Genomic DNA, 16,905 nt, shown 5'->3' on the forward strand with positions numbered 1-16,905 from the left:
TACTGCTCATGTATTTACAAAAACTTTACTTTATTTAACGACTGCTCACATATTTACAAAACCTCTACTTTATTTAACGACTGTTCACATATTTACAAAACCTCTACTTTATTTAAAGACTGCTCACATATTTACAAAACTTTACTTTATTTTACGACTGCTCACATATTTACAAAACCTCTACTTTATTTAACGACTGTTCACTTATTTACAAAACCTCTACTTTATTTAACGACTGTTCACGTATTTACAAATATTCTTATTTATTTAACGACTGCTCGCGTATTTCCAAAAACTCTTCTTTATTTAACGAATGCTCATGTATTGACAAAAACTCTACTTTATTTAGCTACTGCTCACTTATTTACAAAAAGTCTACTTTGTTTAACTACCTCTCATGTATTGACAAAAACTCTACTTTATTTAACTCAGGAGCAAGGAGGGGCCTGGACATGGCTGGAAAACATCACCTGGACATGGCCAGAAATAGCTACCACCCGGACACGTCCGGAGATAATCGCCACCGGTAATTATATAAGGCCATCAATTATCTCCAAAAGGGTGTTTAAATTTAGCCAAACACCCAGGTTTGATTCATACACTCCCTTGGAGTTCCTTTAGCATGCATGCAAAGTTTGGGGGCCACTAGGTTTCGTGGTTTTGGGGTTATGGAGTAGACACACACTGATTGTGTCAGGTCAGGTCAGATTAGATCTGACTTGATACAGGTACCATGTAAACCTCTACGAACCTGTTTCATGCTCGGGTTGTCGGCAAACAAACCGTCACCCCAACAAGTTTCTTGGGCTCATTTGAGCCTGAGCTCATCTGTCTCTTATCATCTGAGCTCAAGTGTTTGGACATCGGTATTGCAGCACTCTCTGAGGTTCGGAGACTGGATTACGGTGAGATCATTGTGGGTGGTTACACCCACGATTGCTGTGGTCGCTCTGATGGTTGCCTTGCAAAAGGAGTTGCTGTAGCTGTGTCCAATAAGCTGACTCCACTGATAATTGAGGCAACACCGGTCCACGAGCCTATTATGAGACGAAGGATTCATCACTCCTGAGGTATCATTTCCCTGGTATCTGTTTATGCTCCGACTGAGGCAAGTGATCTCACCATGAAGGATGCATTCTATGCCACGCTCAAGGCTGTGGTTGATCAGTGCCCCAGGCGAGATACTCTTCTCGTCTTGGGGGATTTCAATGTATCGAATGGAACTGATATGAGACATGTGTTGGTGAGGAGACATGTGTTGGTCCCCATAGGTCTGGAACAGTGAACCAGAATAGCACAAAGTTCCTGGACATTGTTAGAAGTCATGCACTTAGGGTGGCTGGTTCATGGTTTCAGTGCCCACAGGCTCATCGCTGGATTTGGTATTCCAACGATGACGGTGTGGCAAAGGAGATTGACCATGTGCTCAGTGATGGTCGCTTGAAGATGATCCAGAACTGCAGAGTCTACCGGAGTGCTCAGTTCCACAATACTGACCACAGGCTTGTTGTTGCAGCTTAAATCCAGGAGAATGGTACCATCCCAGCCGAGGCTGGATGTTGGCAAGCTCAAGGAGGAGAGGGTAGCTGATGAGTTTGCGAACAGGCTGAGTGGAGATTTAGGGGTCTGTGTGCATTGAGGGATCCTGAAGAGTTGTGGAGTACCTCCAAGATCACCATCCTTCATGTTGCCGGTGGATGTCTTGGAACTCAACGTGGGACGAAGAAGAATTTTGTCTCTCAAGGGACACTGGATACCATTGACCAGAGTCAGAGGGTTCGGCTGAATGGCAGAGCTGAGCTGTTCAGGGAGCTGAGGCGTAAAACTGTACGTGCGCTAACGGTGGAGAAGGAGGCCTATATGTGAGGAATCTGTGAGGGGATAGAGCATCACCTGTGGTCAAGTGATTCTCATCCTGTTTACAGGGAAATTCACGCATTGCATTCCTCCAAGCCCACCCCTCATTGCCCTGCAGTTAGAGCAGAGAGTGGCAGGCTCTTGACAGAGGAGTCTGAAGTGAAGGCCTGCTGGGCCAGTTACTTTGAGTGGCTGTACCATGATGATCCACCAGCTGTCGAGTTGGATGTCAGGGGCGTTGAAATCCCCATTGCTGACCCTCCAATAAACTGTGGTCCACCTTTGTTTGTGGAAATGTAGACTGTAGTGAACTTATTGAAATGGGGTGAAGCTCCTGGGATCCATGGCATCCATGCTGAACTTGTCAAAGCTGATGGAAATGCTGCACTCGTGTCATTGCATGCAGTTCTGTCCTCTGCCTGGAACACAGACATCATCCCAACTGAGTGGAAGAGGGGCCTTGTTGTCCCTCTCTGGAAAGGGAAGGGTGATCCTCAAGACTGCAACAACCCCCAAGGGTTGACGCTGCTCTCAGTGCAGGGCAAGGTCGTTGCTCGGACAATTCTTGATAGGGTTCGCCACCATCTACTTGAGCACCAGCATCCAGAGCAGTCAGGCTTTACACCAAAGAGGTCAATGATTGACCGTATCCTTGATCTTCGGGTCCTCACCGAACGCAGACGAGAGTTTCAGCAGGGGCTGATTGCAGCCCATGTTGATCTCTGTAAAGCATTTGATTCAGTGAATCGGGATGCCCTCTGGAGGATTCTTGGTCTTCGTGGGGTGCCACCACAACTGATCGATCTGATGTCTGAACTATTCTCTGGTATTGAGAGTGCTGTGAGATGTGGTGACACCATTTCTGACATATTTCCCTTGTTGCTGGAGTTTGTCAGGGGTGTGTACTGGCCCCCACACTTTTTAGCGCTTGGATGGACTGGATTCTCAGAATGATGTCGGAGAGATCAAGCTGCGGTGCATCGTTTGGGAATGTCAACATCTCTGACCTTGATTTCGCAGATGATGCAGTCATCTTTGTGGAGACTTTAGATATCCTTTTGGGGGCCCTCGAGGTGCTGAATGAGGAGTCAGAGCCGCTGGGATTCCGGGTTTCCTGGGTCAAAACTAAGATCCAGACTTTCAATGACATCTTTGGTGCTGCTGTCTTGTCTGTACCTGTTTGTGGTGAGGATGTTGAGGTCACGGAGAGATTCACTTACCTTGGCAGTGATATTCATATCTCTGCCTGCTGTGAGCCAGAGGTCAACAGGCGTCTGGGTCGGGCCTGGGGAGTCATGGATTCACTTGGGGTGTGGTGCTGCCGGTACCTGTGTGGGAGGAATAAAGTCCGAGTCTTCAGGTCCTTGGTGCTCCCAGTCTTGCTCTATGGTTGTGAGAGTTGGACTCTGACCAGGGATCTGAGATGGAGACTTAATTCCTTTGGTACCAGGTCTCTTCCGAGAATCCTTGGCTATCACTGGTCCGACTTTATGTCCAACGAGCGGTTGCTGAGAGAAACTCAAATGAGATTTGTTACCTGCATGGTCCGTGAGTGTCAGCTGCGGCTGTATGGACATGTGGCTCATTTTCCTGACGCTGATCCTGCTCCCCAGATTCTCTCAGCGAGGGAGCCTCGTGAGTGGAGGAGGCCATTGGGCCGACCACATGCCTCATGGTTGCAGCAGGTTGATCGGAATCTCAAGGAGATGAGGATGGGCCAGGCATCTGCCTGGGGGATGGCCAGACGGAGATCCATGGAGTACTTGCGGAAAGTGGATGCAGTGACGCGCTGCTCTGGTGCATGCTCCCACACCTGACCTGATCCGGCACTGATACACACACACAGTCACACACACACACAGTCACACACACACAGTCACACACACACAGTCACACACACACAGTCACACACACACAGTCACACACACACACACACACACAGTCACACACACACACAGTCACACAGTCACACACACACACAGTCACACACACACAGTCACACACACACACAGTCACACACACACACAGTCACAGACACACACAGTCACACACACACACAGTCACACACACACACAGTCACACACACACACACAGTCACACACACACACACACACACACACACACACAGTCACACACACTGACATTTATTGTTATCGATAATTAGCATTTTGTAAATTATTAATTCTTCCACTTTTTCTATGAGACGACGGGCCAAATTTACGAAAGGTGTTTCACGAGCGTCTTGTTATCCCTTTAATGGTGACAAAGCATCGTTGTACGTACACAGCTAATCTCTCGTCTAAATAGCAATTTTATGAAGGGGGGGTCCACAACCGATCAGCTGTGCGTGACTAAACAGACAATTAGCTGTGCAAATATACACAGCCGATTAGTTGTGGGCATCTAAACAACCAATTTGTTTTGCGGTTCTAAACAGCCGTTTAGTTGTGTGCATTTAAATAGCCAATAAATGTGAAACACCACCCATATCTCCAACATTTAATTGAAATGATGCACCTGCATATAATCTCAGTGCCATGGACAATTGCTGGAAGGGAGTGAGCGCATCGCTCCTCGTCGCAGGTTGATCCAGGTCAACTTACACTTGAATCAGCAGCCAACAAAATGATTCCTTCGAAAGTCTGTAACTCCAGACAAATTTAACATTGTCATTCTTCTCCAGAGGATTGCATCTTACTATCCTCGAGGATTCTCAATGCATATTGCTAAACTGCCCTCTTCCTATCGTCTTCTGCCTCCTTTTGAGCTAATTCAAGCACGCCTAATGCATCCATATTCACCATCCGACGAAAATTACCAATTACAAGCCATGTAATTCTTATACGTCCCTTTACTATAGCAATTCTCTGCAGACCACTGCATTTAGAACTGTAACCAACTAAAGTTTAAACTCTTGTGTTAAGTAGTAATTCTCTACAGCCAACTGTAATTAGAACTGTAACCAACTAAAGTTTAAACTCTTGTGTTAAGTAGTAATTCTCTACAGCCAACTGTAATTAGAACTGTATCCAACTACAGTTTTAACTCTCGTGTTAAGGAATAATTATCTACAGCTTACTGCAATTAGAACTGTAACCAACTAAAGTTTTAACTCTCATATTAAGGAGTATTTCTCTGCAGATTACTATGATTAGAACTGCAAACAATTATAGTTTTAACTTGGTATTAAGGAGAAATTGTCAACAGCCAACTGTAATTAGAACTGCAATGAACTATAGTTTTAACTCTGGTATTAAGGAATAATTCTCTACAGCCAACTGTAATTAGAGCTGTAACTAACTACAGTTTTAACTCTGGTATTAAGGAGTAATTCTCTCCAGATTACTTTAATTAGAACTGTAATCACTTCATTTACCAGCAATCTGTCTACACAGACCAAATAGATTAAAGTTTGATGGCATTGTCATCATCCTCCAACTAATAACCTTATAATGATTTGGAGTTGGTGTTGTCCCTAAATCGAGACAGTAAGGAAAGTTTGACATTTTTCCTACCAGCATAGAAAAGCATGATGGAGGGAGTGGAGGATTTATGTCGCCATGAGTTACGACTCAGGACAAATTAAAGAGACAAAAGTGCAAAGAATGTTTTATGACCTTCAGCCGTCGTTTTGAACTCCCACATTACATGCCTGCAAGTTTATAGCTGGAGACAGACTTTGCACAAAACGAGGAGTGATGAAAATTGGCTGTTTGTAGAAAAAAAGAAAATCTTGGCATATAACAACTTTCTGCAAGCGTGCTGGCACGATTGTCTGCACTATGTCATTCAGACAAAGCACACTTTGTCCACACCAACAGACTGCAACAGGCTTTATGTATTTGGACTTTGTGTCAGTTTATTATGTATGGGGGCAGTTATATAGTAATCTGTCAAAAGTTAGGACTTTGGGTCAATTCATGGGGTTTGGGGCAGTCATATAGTAATCTGGCAAAGTTAGGACTTTGGGTCAATTCGTGAGATTAGGGACAGTCATTTTGTAATTTGGCAAAAGTTAGGACTTTGGGTCAGTTCATGGGGTATGAAGCATTTATATAGTAATCTCGCAAAGTTAGGACTTTGGGTCAGTTCATAAGATATGGGGGATTTATGTAGCAATCTGGCAAAAGTTTGGACTTTGGGTCAGTTCATGGGATATGGGGCATTGGGGCAGTTATGCAGTAATCTGGCAAAACTTAGGACTTTGGGTCAGTTCATGGGATATGGGGCAGACATATAGTAATCTGGCAAAAGTTCAGACTTTGGGTCAGGTCATGGGGTATGGGGCAGTTATATAGTAATCTGGCAAAACTTAGGACTTTGGGTCAGTTTATGGGGTATGGGGCAGACATATAGTAGTCTAGCAAAAGTTCAGACTTTGGGTCAGTTCATGTGGTTTGGGGCAGTCATATAGTAATCTAGCAAAAGTTGGGACTTTGGGTCAGTTCATGGGATATGGGGCAGACATATAGTAATTGGCAAAAGTCATGATTGCTTTTTGATTATAGGTTATCCTTTGTTGAGATGGTCATTGCACAATAATGTAAGGAATTTGATGAGATTTTCCAATGCAAGTGCTGCGTTTCAGGAACACCTACAGTTTGTTAAAGATTGCAAACAAACCAAGAGACGGGTGATTAAACTTTGCCCTGAGACAAGGTTTGCAGAGCAATAAAGATTTTTGTACTGACGTCGTTTCAAGTCGTTGCTGCTCAAAGCATCAACCTGTCATGCACTTATGTGTTTACAGACCTTCAGCAAACTAAGCAATAAACTAGATTGTTTGATTAAACCAAATGGATGATTGTTCAACAACCCAAATCTCATTTAGGTGGGGGTGAGCAGGGAGACATGGGACAGAGGACAAGTTGTCTGATGTCATCAACTTATACTGAATAATAAATGTCAGTGCATGTGTCAGTGAGTAAGTGTTTCCTCCATAACTCCAAAACCATGAAAGTTAGCGGCCTGAAACTTTGCATGCATACTAAGGGAATTCAGAGGGAGTGCATAAATGGCAACTGAGTGTTTGGGTTCATGAAAACACCCCTTTTGAACATAATTTTGGAGGTGCTCATATGAAAAAACAAAATGAGCTTTACCAAAATGGTGGCACACCATCTTTCTCAGCCCTCTGTCACCTCACTGAGGTCTTAAGCCGCCATTTTGGTTCGGCCTGCTCAACAATGCCTTGACTTGGAACAGGCCGCAATGGTTTCTTAACGATAAAGTACTCATTATTTATTTTCACTTTTCTCACTCATATTATCGAATCGCTTTTGTAGGTGCTGTCGTTTTCAAGTTAGTAGAGCGATTTCATGCATTATATGACATCATTTTCTGTGATGGACTGTCACCGACTAATTAAAGTACGACATATAATCAAAATATGATTTTGGATTTGAGGATCGGATCTCATGGACTAAATCACTGACAAAATCTGGAATGAAATCTGAAAATTTATAGAAATCGGCGTTTCTTTTATCTTAGCGGATTTATTTATTTAATAAAGGCTGCCATGCCTCCTTTTGCACTGTCATCTTGATTCATACCTCCATAGGATAATGTCTCAATCTTTTGAGTCCTACAATACTTGTAGAAAACCAGAAGATTCGAACCATCTGTTTTCAAAATTCCCTCTGCACGACGGACACAGATTGCTCAACATTTTCGGACATTTCAACCAGAAGCATCCCCAAATCTACGAAGGCAATTCTGCGATTTTTAAAGAAAGAGAGCACGAAATCCATAAACCATTATAGATTATCAAAAGGCTGCTTCATCGCTGTTATGTATGAGCGCATGGCATATACCAAGCCTCGCGGCTCTGTAAACGTCATAAAGCTTAAAAAGAAGAGGATGGAGATCCCATCTTCTCCATATTCAGTGAAGCGATGGGTGGTATTTTTAAAGAGACGTGTGGTGTGGCCACAGTGTACACACAGATCTCTTCACCATGTGATAGAGTGAGTGACGTGGTAAGGGGAAGTGAACAACGAGGTATTATGGGTGGGTTGGGGAAACGGGTGCAGTGGGAGTCCAGAGGGAGAGGGGGTGTGGTGGGAGGAGGCAGGAGAGGTTCGCATCTTGTAGTGTAGCCTTTGTAATTCCGCTGTTGAAGTTTTCTGCGATTGGTAGATTGTGATATTTTCACCCCTGCACTCTGGAGGCTGTTGGTGATGTCACTGACATTTGTTTTAGGGGTTTTTTCACAACTCTGATGACTTTTAGTTATTTTTAGTTCACCTGAAACATAGTTGTGTGATGGCGTGTCGTCATCAGTTAGTCCGTCCGTCCGTCTGTCCGTCCATCCGTCCACAAACACTTGTAACTTCTCTAAAACCACACAAACAATTTTGATGAAACCTCACCACAACATTCATCACCCAGTATGTCCCAAAGTTTGCTCATGGCATTAAAAACATTGGGCCCTAAGGGGCTTTTTGGGGGTTTCCCCCAAAAGAGGTATTTGCTTTCTTCTCAGAAACGATACACACAATTCTGATGAAACTTGACCACCACCTTTATCACTTGTGATGCACCAAAGATTGTTCATGGCATTAAAAAAAAAATCCATAGGTATTTACTTTCTTCTCCGTTTCATATTTTCTGGGTCATCCATGCCTACCAGCGGTTCCCTGGTCATCTTATCGAGCCGCTACCAGGTGAGCGCCCAGGGGTATTGCCCCTATGTTTCTATCATCAACTGCAGCTGTTTTCCTTGGCTGACCTTGCTGCTGTCCGTTGCTAAGTACACTCGTGGTTTATTTCTTTTCAAGATATTCCAGATTGTTGTATTTTCTTCCCAATTTTTGTGCTACTGTTCTAATTGAATTCTTCTGTTCTATCAGCTTCCAAATTGTTTGCTTTTCTTTAATAGACTGTTCTCTGGTCTTCATGTTGGCTTATCCCGACTGACTCCAAAAGTAAACTCCAAAGGAAAAAGCAAAGGTTCATAACAGGACTTGACATTCACAGCTCTTTTATGTGTGAATAGTCAGTGCAACGACAAACACCTGTCAGTCATTTGTTCCAACTCTTATGCTTCCCTAGAGTGGGAGGATTGAACATAAAAAGTGTTTTTTTTTTCTTCTACAATGGTAAAACATGTAATGTATGCATTGAAATACCAAGAAATAAAAGCTGACCATTTGTACTCTTGCCTCATATTCATCTTTTGATCTCAAATCCAAACTTATTGAGTGCAGTATAAAATAATAAAAACTCATTTGATTTCACTGTTCTTCCAATACTTCTGGATGGCACTGTGTATGCCAACCTGTGAGACTCACCCACAACTCGTGAGTGGCTTATTATGTAGAACTTCGCTGATTTGAAATTAAATTAATGCTGTTGCTTTAACAACGACATGCAGCAAGTTCAACAATGTTCCTTCCACACGAACCTCAACTGCCCTCTGCTGGTTCAGAACTAGAGCTGACTGTGTACACTGGGTCGGGATTCGAACCGAGGCTGGACAGCTTAGAGTTGGAGGTAAGTGTGCATACTTGGTCAGGATTGAAACTCAGGCAAGACAGCTCAGATGCGAGTGCACATACTGGGTCGGGATTCGAACGCAGGTTAGACAGCTTAGAGTTGGAGGTAAGTGTGTAAACTTGGTCAGGATTCAACCCAGGCGAGACAGCTCAGATGCGAGTGTGTGCACTCGAGTCAGACGCTCCCTCCCACCGACCACCACTCCTTCCACCCACAAACAATGACTCCCTGCACCTCACCCCCACTACTTACACACACTCCCACCCAACAACCATGACTCCCTACATTCCCACCCACACAGACCCCCTACATTCCCACCCACACAGACCCCCTACATTCCCACCCACACAGACTCCCTACATTCTCACCCACCCAAACTCCCTACATTCCCACCGAACCAGACTCCCTACATTCCCACCCACCCAGACCCCCTACATTCCCACCCACACAGACTCCCTACATTCCCACCCACACAGACTCCCAACATTCCTACCCACACAGTCTCCCTACATTCCCACCCACACAGACTCCCTATATTCCCACCCCGACTCCCTATATTCCCACCCCGACTCCCTACATTCCCACCCTGACTCCCTACATTCCAACAAACACACACTCCCTACATTCCCACCCCAATTCCCACCCACCCAGATTCCCTACATTCCCACCCTGACTCCCCACATTCCCACCCACCCAAACTCCCTACATTCTCACCCACCCAGACCCCTACATTTCCACCCAGACTCCCGACATTCCCACCCACCCAGACTCCTGACAATCCCACCCTGACTCCCTACATTCCCACCCACCCAGACCCCCGAAATTCCCACCTACCCAGACCCCTTACATTCCCACCCCGACACCCCACATTCCCACCCACCCAAACTCCCAACATTCTCACCCACCCAGACCCCCTACATTTCCACCCCGACTCCCTACATTCCCACCGACCCAGACTCCCTACATTCCCTCCCACCCCGACTCCCTACATTCCCTCCCACCCCGACTCCCTACATTCCCACCCACCCAGACCCCCTACATTCCCACCCCGACTCCCGAAATTTCCACCCACCCAGACTGCCGACATTCCCACCCACCCAGACTCCCTTCATTCCCACCCACCCAGACTCCCTTCATTCCCACCCACCCTGACTCCCAACATTCCCACCCACACTCCCTTCATTCCCACCCACCCAGACTCCCTTCATTCCCACCCACCCTGACTCCCAACATTCCCACCCACACTCCCTACATTCCCACCCACACCCCCTACATTCCCACCCACCCCGACTCCCTGCACCCCCCTTGATCGAGATTGGATGTTATAAAATAAACGGATATCCCGAGCTGATTTCTTAATCACAGAAACATGACGTCATCGTGCTGGTATTTTTCATGCAAACGGACCAACCAATGTAAGCGGAGTCCCCGCTCGTCTTCATGGTCCAAATTTTCAATCATTTCATCTTTACCTGCCGTTTATGATTCATTCATCGTCGGTGTTTTGAGTTGGTTTGGGCAACAGGTATGACTTGTCATTAATTCACACTCAGGCGAAACCTGTCTCACCTGTCCTTCCTGTCCTACCTGTCCGACCTGTCACGTTGGAGGCACGATGTCAGTATTGAACCTTGCGCGCTATCTTGTGGCAGTGTGTACATACGGTTACCGTTATTTCGGGAACAGAACATGACGATGAAAACTGTTTGCATCACGAGTTGCTCCATGTTTTTCCGGATCACGTGACTGGATAATTATTCAGAATCTCCAGCCGACGTCATTCACCGCGCCACGTGGGGACCGCTGCCAAACTCCCAGCATGCTCGACGCTCTTCGCACACTTCCGGGTCGCGTTGTGAACGGCCTCGACTAGAGTAGGCCCACGCACGCTCCACGCGTTCGTGCAGCGAGTTCACAACCTCATCGGCGGCTGTTTTCGGCCTCCGTGAAGCCCCTCAATCATGGGATTCGCCGTGGATTCTGAGTGAGGTCGGTGAGGCGAGCCGAGCCGAGGCTGGGCCCGGAGCAGGGCCTCGCTCAGGCCTTGCCCTGGACCGGGCCTGTGCCCCTGGCTACGGCTCGCAGAACCATGAAGGAGATGGTTGGTGGATGCTGCGTGTGTTCCGACGAGCGTGGATGGGCCGAGAACCCTCTTGTTTATTGCGATGGTCACGGATGTAGCGTGGCGGTGCACCAGGGTGAGTTCCTCGTCCACCACACCGTAAATATCACCAGCATGGCGGGTCTGTCTGTACACCAGGGCGGACCATTCTCGGTACACATTGTTCCGCGTCCACCAGACGGACTACCCGTTCGATTGTGACGTCAAAGTGCTTTCGCTTAATTTGTGTGTCTGTGACTTGTGCGGGGCGGACGGGAATTGTTTGGCTCACCGAACGTGAGCACATTGTAACAGCCGACATTGATGCCTGCCATGCGATAAATGGAAAACATCTTCATGTGACCGCACCTGGGAACACCTTTAGTTTGGGGATACCTAACCAGGTCTGGGAACACCTTTAGTTTGGGGATACCTAACCAGGTCTGGGAGCACCTTTTAGTTTGGGGATACCTAACCAGGTCTGGGAACACCTTTAGTTTGGGGATACCTAACCAGGTCTGGGAACACCTTTAGTTTGGGGATACCTAACCAGGTCTGGGAACACCTTTAGTTTGGGGATACCTAACCAGGTTTGGGAACACCTTTAGTTTGGGGATACCTAACCAGGTTTGGGAACACCTTTAGTTTGGGGATACCTAACCAGGTCTGGGAACACCTTTAGTTTGGGAACACCTTTATTTTGGAGATACCTTACCAGGTGTGGGAACACCTTTAGTTTGGGGATACCGAATCAGGTCTGGGAATACCTTTATTTTGGGGATAACTAACCAGGTCTGGGAATACCTTTATTTTAGGGAGACCTTTAGTTTGGGGATACCGAACCAGGTTTGGGAACACGTTTAGTTTGGGGATACCGAACCAGGTTTGGGAACACGTTTAGTTTGGGGATACCTAACCAGGTTTGGGAACACGTTTAGTTTGGGGATAGCTAACCAGGTTTGGGAACACGTTTAGTTTGGGGATACCTAACCAGGTTTGGGAACACGTTTAGTTTGGGGATAGCTAACCAGGTTTGGGAACACGTTTAGTTTGGGGATACCTAACCAGGTCTAGGAACACCTTCAGTTTGGGAACACCTTTAGTTTGGGGATACCTTACCAGGTTTGGGAACACCTTTAGTTTGGGGATACCTAACCAGGTCTGGGAATACCTTTATTTTGGGGATACCTAACCAGGTTTGAGAACACCTTTAGTTTGTGGAGACCGAACCAGGTTTGGGAACACCTTTAGTTTTGGGAGACCGAACCAGGTTTGGGGAAACCGAACTGGGCTTGGGGCGACCTTTATTTTGGGGATACCGAACCAGGTTTGGGGAGACCGAACCAGGTTTAGGGAGACCGAACCAGGTTGAGGAACACCTTTATTTTGGGGAGACCGAACCAGGTTGAGGAACACCTTTATTTTAGGGAGACCGAACCAGGTTTGGGGAGACCGAACCAGGTTTGGGAACACCTTTAGTTTTGGGAGACCGAACCAGGTTTGGGAACACCTTTAGTTTGTGGATACCTAACCAGGTCTGGTAACACCTTTGGTTTGTGGATACCTAACCAGGTCTGGGAACACCTTTAGTTTGGGGATACCTAACCAGGTCTGGGAACACCTTTAGTTTGTGGAGACTGAACCAGGTTTGGGAACACCTTTATTTTGGGGAGACCGAACCAGGTTTGGGAAGACCTTTAGTTTTGGGAGACCGAACTGGGTTTGGGGCGACCTTTATTTTGGGGAGACCGAACCAGGTTGAGGAACACCTTTATTTTGGGGAGACCGAACCAGGTTTGGGAACACCTTTAGTTTTGGGAGACCGAACCAGGTTTGGGAACACCTTTAGTTTGTGGATACCTAACCAGGTCTGGTAACACCTTTAGTTTGTGGATACCTAACCAGGTCTGGTAACACCTTTGGTTTGTGGATACCTAACCAGGTCTGGGAACACCTTTAGTTTGGGGATACCTAACCAGGTCTGGGAACACCTTTAGTTTGTGGAGACTGAACCAGGGTTGGGAACACCTTTAGTTTGGGGATACCTAACCAGGTTTGGGAAGACCTTTAGTTTTGGGGCGACCTTTATTTTGGGGATACCGAACCAGGTTTGGGGAGACCGAACCAGGTTGAGGAACACCTTTATTTTGGGGAGACCGAACCAGGTTTGGGAACACCTTTAGTTTGTGGATACCTAACCAGGTCTGGAAACACCTTTTGTTTGTGGATACCTAACCAGGTCTGGAAACACCTTTTGTTTGTGGATACCTAACCAGGTCTGGGAACACCTTTAGTTTGGGGATACCTAACCAGGTCTGGGAACACCTTTAGTTTGTGGAGACTGAACCAGGTTTGGGAACACCTTTATTTTGGGGAGACCGAACCAGGTTTGGGAAGACTTTTAGTTTGGGAGACCGAACTGGGTTTGGGGCAACCTTTATTTTGGGGATACCGAACCAGGTTTGGGGAGACCGAACCAGGTTTGGGAACACCTTTTGTTTGTGGATACCTAACCAGCTCTGGTAACACCTTTAGTTTGTGGATACCCAACCAGGTCTGGTAACACCTTTGGTTTGGGGATACCTAACCAGGTCTGGGAACACCTTTAGTTTGGGGATACCTAACCAGGTCTGGGAACACCTTTAGTTTGTGGAGACCGAACCAGGTTTGGGGAGACCGAACCAGGTTTGGGGAGACCGAACCAGGTTTGGGAACACCTTTTGTTTGTGGATACCTAACCAGCTCTGGTAACACCTTTAGTTTGTGGATACCCAACCAGGTCTGGTAACACCTTTGGTTTGTGGATACCTAACCAGGTCTGGCAACACCTTTTAGTTTGGTGTTACCTGACCAGGTTTGCGAACACCTTTAGGGAGAAAGTTCATTGACCTGTAATGATGCTCCATTTCGTTGACTGTACTTGGTGCTGTGATCACAGTTTGTTCGTTTTAAAAGAAGTTAATGTCGATCAGAATGAAATCCGTCGTGTTTGTAGTTTCCAAAGTTTTGCCTTGTTCCGCCTTTATTTCGTTTTCAGTAAAATGTGTAAATAAGCTGAAGTTCACAGTTTGGGTTTTCATTCACTCCTCCAACAAGGAATTTCCATCCATGATGAACGAGTATAATTAATGAGAGGAGTTAAATAAATTAACTTTTTAATTGGCTTTTTGGGGTTCCCCAAACACCCCATGTTAACAGGTTATCATGTACATTTGTTTCTATCCCACAATGCCCACTCTCTTTGTACATTTCAAGGGAAAGTTCTTGTCATTCATTAATGATGTGTTTTCACTACTGATGGGAATTGTTTACTTTCCAACCACTCGAGCTCACTTTAATCAAGCTACCATTGATTGCATAACGTGTTGTGAGTGGATGCAGCTGATGTCTGGTTATAGTGCAGTCACCAAGGTCTTCCAGGGGCCAACTAGTTATGATCTCTCCTTAATAATTAACCTCCGCCATCTTCGAAGATGGATGGAGGTTACTGTTTTCACCCCTTTCTGTTTGTTTGTTTGTGAACAGTATTACGGAAAAACTCCTCGACGGATTTCGACGAAACTTGGTGGGGGGGGGGTTAGGTATGGTCCAAGGATCATGCCATTAAATTTTGGATTTGGTCCCCCCCCCCCAAAAAAATTGTTAGAGAAAAAAATTTTTTTTTTGCATTTCTACATGTTTTAAGTGATTTACAACCCCCCACCCCCCCAAAAAATTGTTACGGATCGGAGCAAGGCAGCAGCTCGTGGCAGAGGGTTCGAGCACGAGCACGTTTCCCAGCACGTCCCAGGCATGCCCTCATTCGTGCCCAACGATCGGCTTCGCCTGCTGGACGTCGTGTTCGACGTGCAAGCGAACGGCTCACGGCCCCTCTACAGCGATGGAGACCTGGTGTCGGGTTGAGTGGTGCTCAAAGCGAGTGGAGCGCTTCGATTGCGCGCGGTGCGGCTCATGGAGCGGCGTGCGTCCGATGCACGGGAGGACAGGAACGGCGCTACCTTCAATTGGATACCTGCTTGCTGGGAGGTTCAGAAGGAGTACCTCTGGAGACACTTGTTTTGCGTCATCATGAGTTGCCTTTTTGCTTTGAGCTTCCAGAGGGGATTCTTGCTTCATCTTTTTGAGGTCGATATGGCGATATCAGTTACTACGTGCATGTTGAGCTACAGTGCCAAGGACGTCGCACGTACCGTGTGCAACGACAATTTTTTGTTGTGCAGCATGTAGATTTGAGCACACCTGGATTGCAGTCATCAGTGGCAGCTACTGGTGAGAAGACTGTGGGCATCTGGAAAATGTCTGGACCTGTTTCTCTAAGTGCGAAGATAAACCGAAGAAGATATTATCCTGGACAGATGTTGCGCATCAATGCAGAAGTCGAAAACTGTTCCTCATGTCTCGTCGTACCTCAAACTTCCCCCCCCCAAAAAAAATAGAGAACATTTTTTTTTGCATTTCTACATGTTTTAAGTGATTTCCAACCCCCCCCCCCCCAAAAAAAAAGTTGGAGAAAAAAAAATTTTTGCAACTTTTTTTTCAACAAAATTTCGATTTCTTTTTTTTGCATTTCTACATGTTTTAAGTGATTTACAACCACCCCCCCCCCAAAAAAAAAATGTTCGAGAAAAGAACTATAACTGTCAGCACTGTTGACATCATATTTAATGAATAAGATATAAGGTTCACTTGAGTGACCCAGCAGTATTGGCGGCGGAGGTTTTGCACTCTCCCGAGTGCTCCCCCTCTAGTTAGTTATCTGTTTTCCCTGGTCATTGTCTCTCGTACCTTGTGAGGGCTGTCCTCCGGTATCGTGAGCATCCGTTTCTATGAAAATGACTTCACAAGACCGACTACATTGCTCCACACAAATTTTTTTAGTGGCTCGTCCTGCGGGGAAACTGTTTCAAAGTTTTGACTTCCTGGAAAAAAAAATGAATAATTCACTTGTTAGCCCAACCATTGTTTTACTCGGCAATTGTGTCAGTTAAGGTCGAATACACAATTGACTTGGTGAAAAACTATATAATCATGGACTCGAGCAACACACACACACACACACACACACACACACACACACACACACACACACACACACACACACACACACACACACACACACACACACACACACACACACACACACACACACCCTTTAGATTACCTTTGCACCCGTGCTTGATCGTGTGAAACAACCACATTATTGTGAACTCGATCAATCCAGCTGGTTGTTTTGTAAATAAATATTCAATATTGTCAGCATTAAATGTTCAAGCCACGACAATGATGTTATCCGACACCAATAATGTCGAGCTTTACTACTACTACGACTACTAAGGGTTTTTGTTAATTGTTGGAATAGGATTTAACTCCTATAAGGTTGGCAGGCCTGGGGACCACCTGGACTGAGCCCTGGTGGAAGTCCTGAGTGGGGGGGGGGGGGGCGAAGCCCC

General features: G+C 46.0%; 1 protein-coding gene and 1 pseudogene across 4 annotated transcripts in view; both read left to right on the forward strand.

Moving 5' to 3' along the window:
• The first annotated feature begins 11,156 nt into the window (after positions 1-11,156).
• Positions 11,157-16,905, forward strand: part of MLLT10 (MLLT10 histone lysine methyltransferase DOT1L cofactor) — a 99,526-nt gene continuing 93,777 nt past the window's right edge. For 3 of the 4 annotated variants that reach the window (XM_085876677.1, XM_085876679.1, XM_085876680.1), the window contains exon 1: positions 11,158-11,552. In XM_085876677.1, coding sequence (XP_085732803.1) covers positions 11,444-11,552 — 109 coding nt within the window. In that variant the 5' untranslated portion in view covers positions 11,158-11,443. Of the gene's footprint in view, positions 11,553-16,905 lie in introns of all 4 variants that reach the window. The other variant, XM_085876678.1, reaches the window with a different exon arrangement.
• Positions 11,578-15,936, forward strand: LOC147027337 (arrestin domain-containing protein 3-like; annotated as a pseudogene).

This window comes from Eptatretus burgeri, chromosome 4 (assembly GCF_056783735.1).
Source record: "Eptatretus burgeri isolate ZD-2024b chromosome 4, Ebu_testis_v1, whole genome shotgun sequence".
In the NCBI taxonomy this organism is placed as follows: Eukaryota; Metazoa; Chordata; class Myxini; order Myxiniformes; family Myxinidae; genus Eptatretus; species Eptatretus burgeri.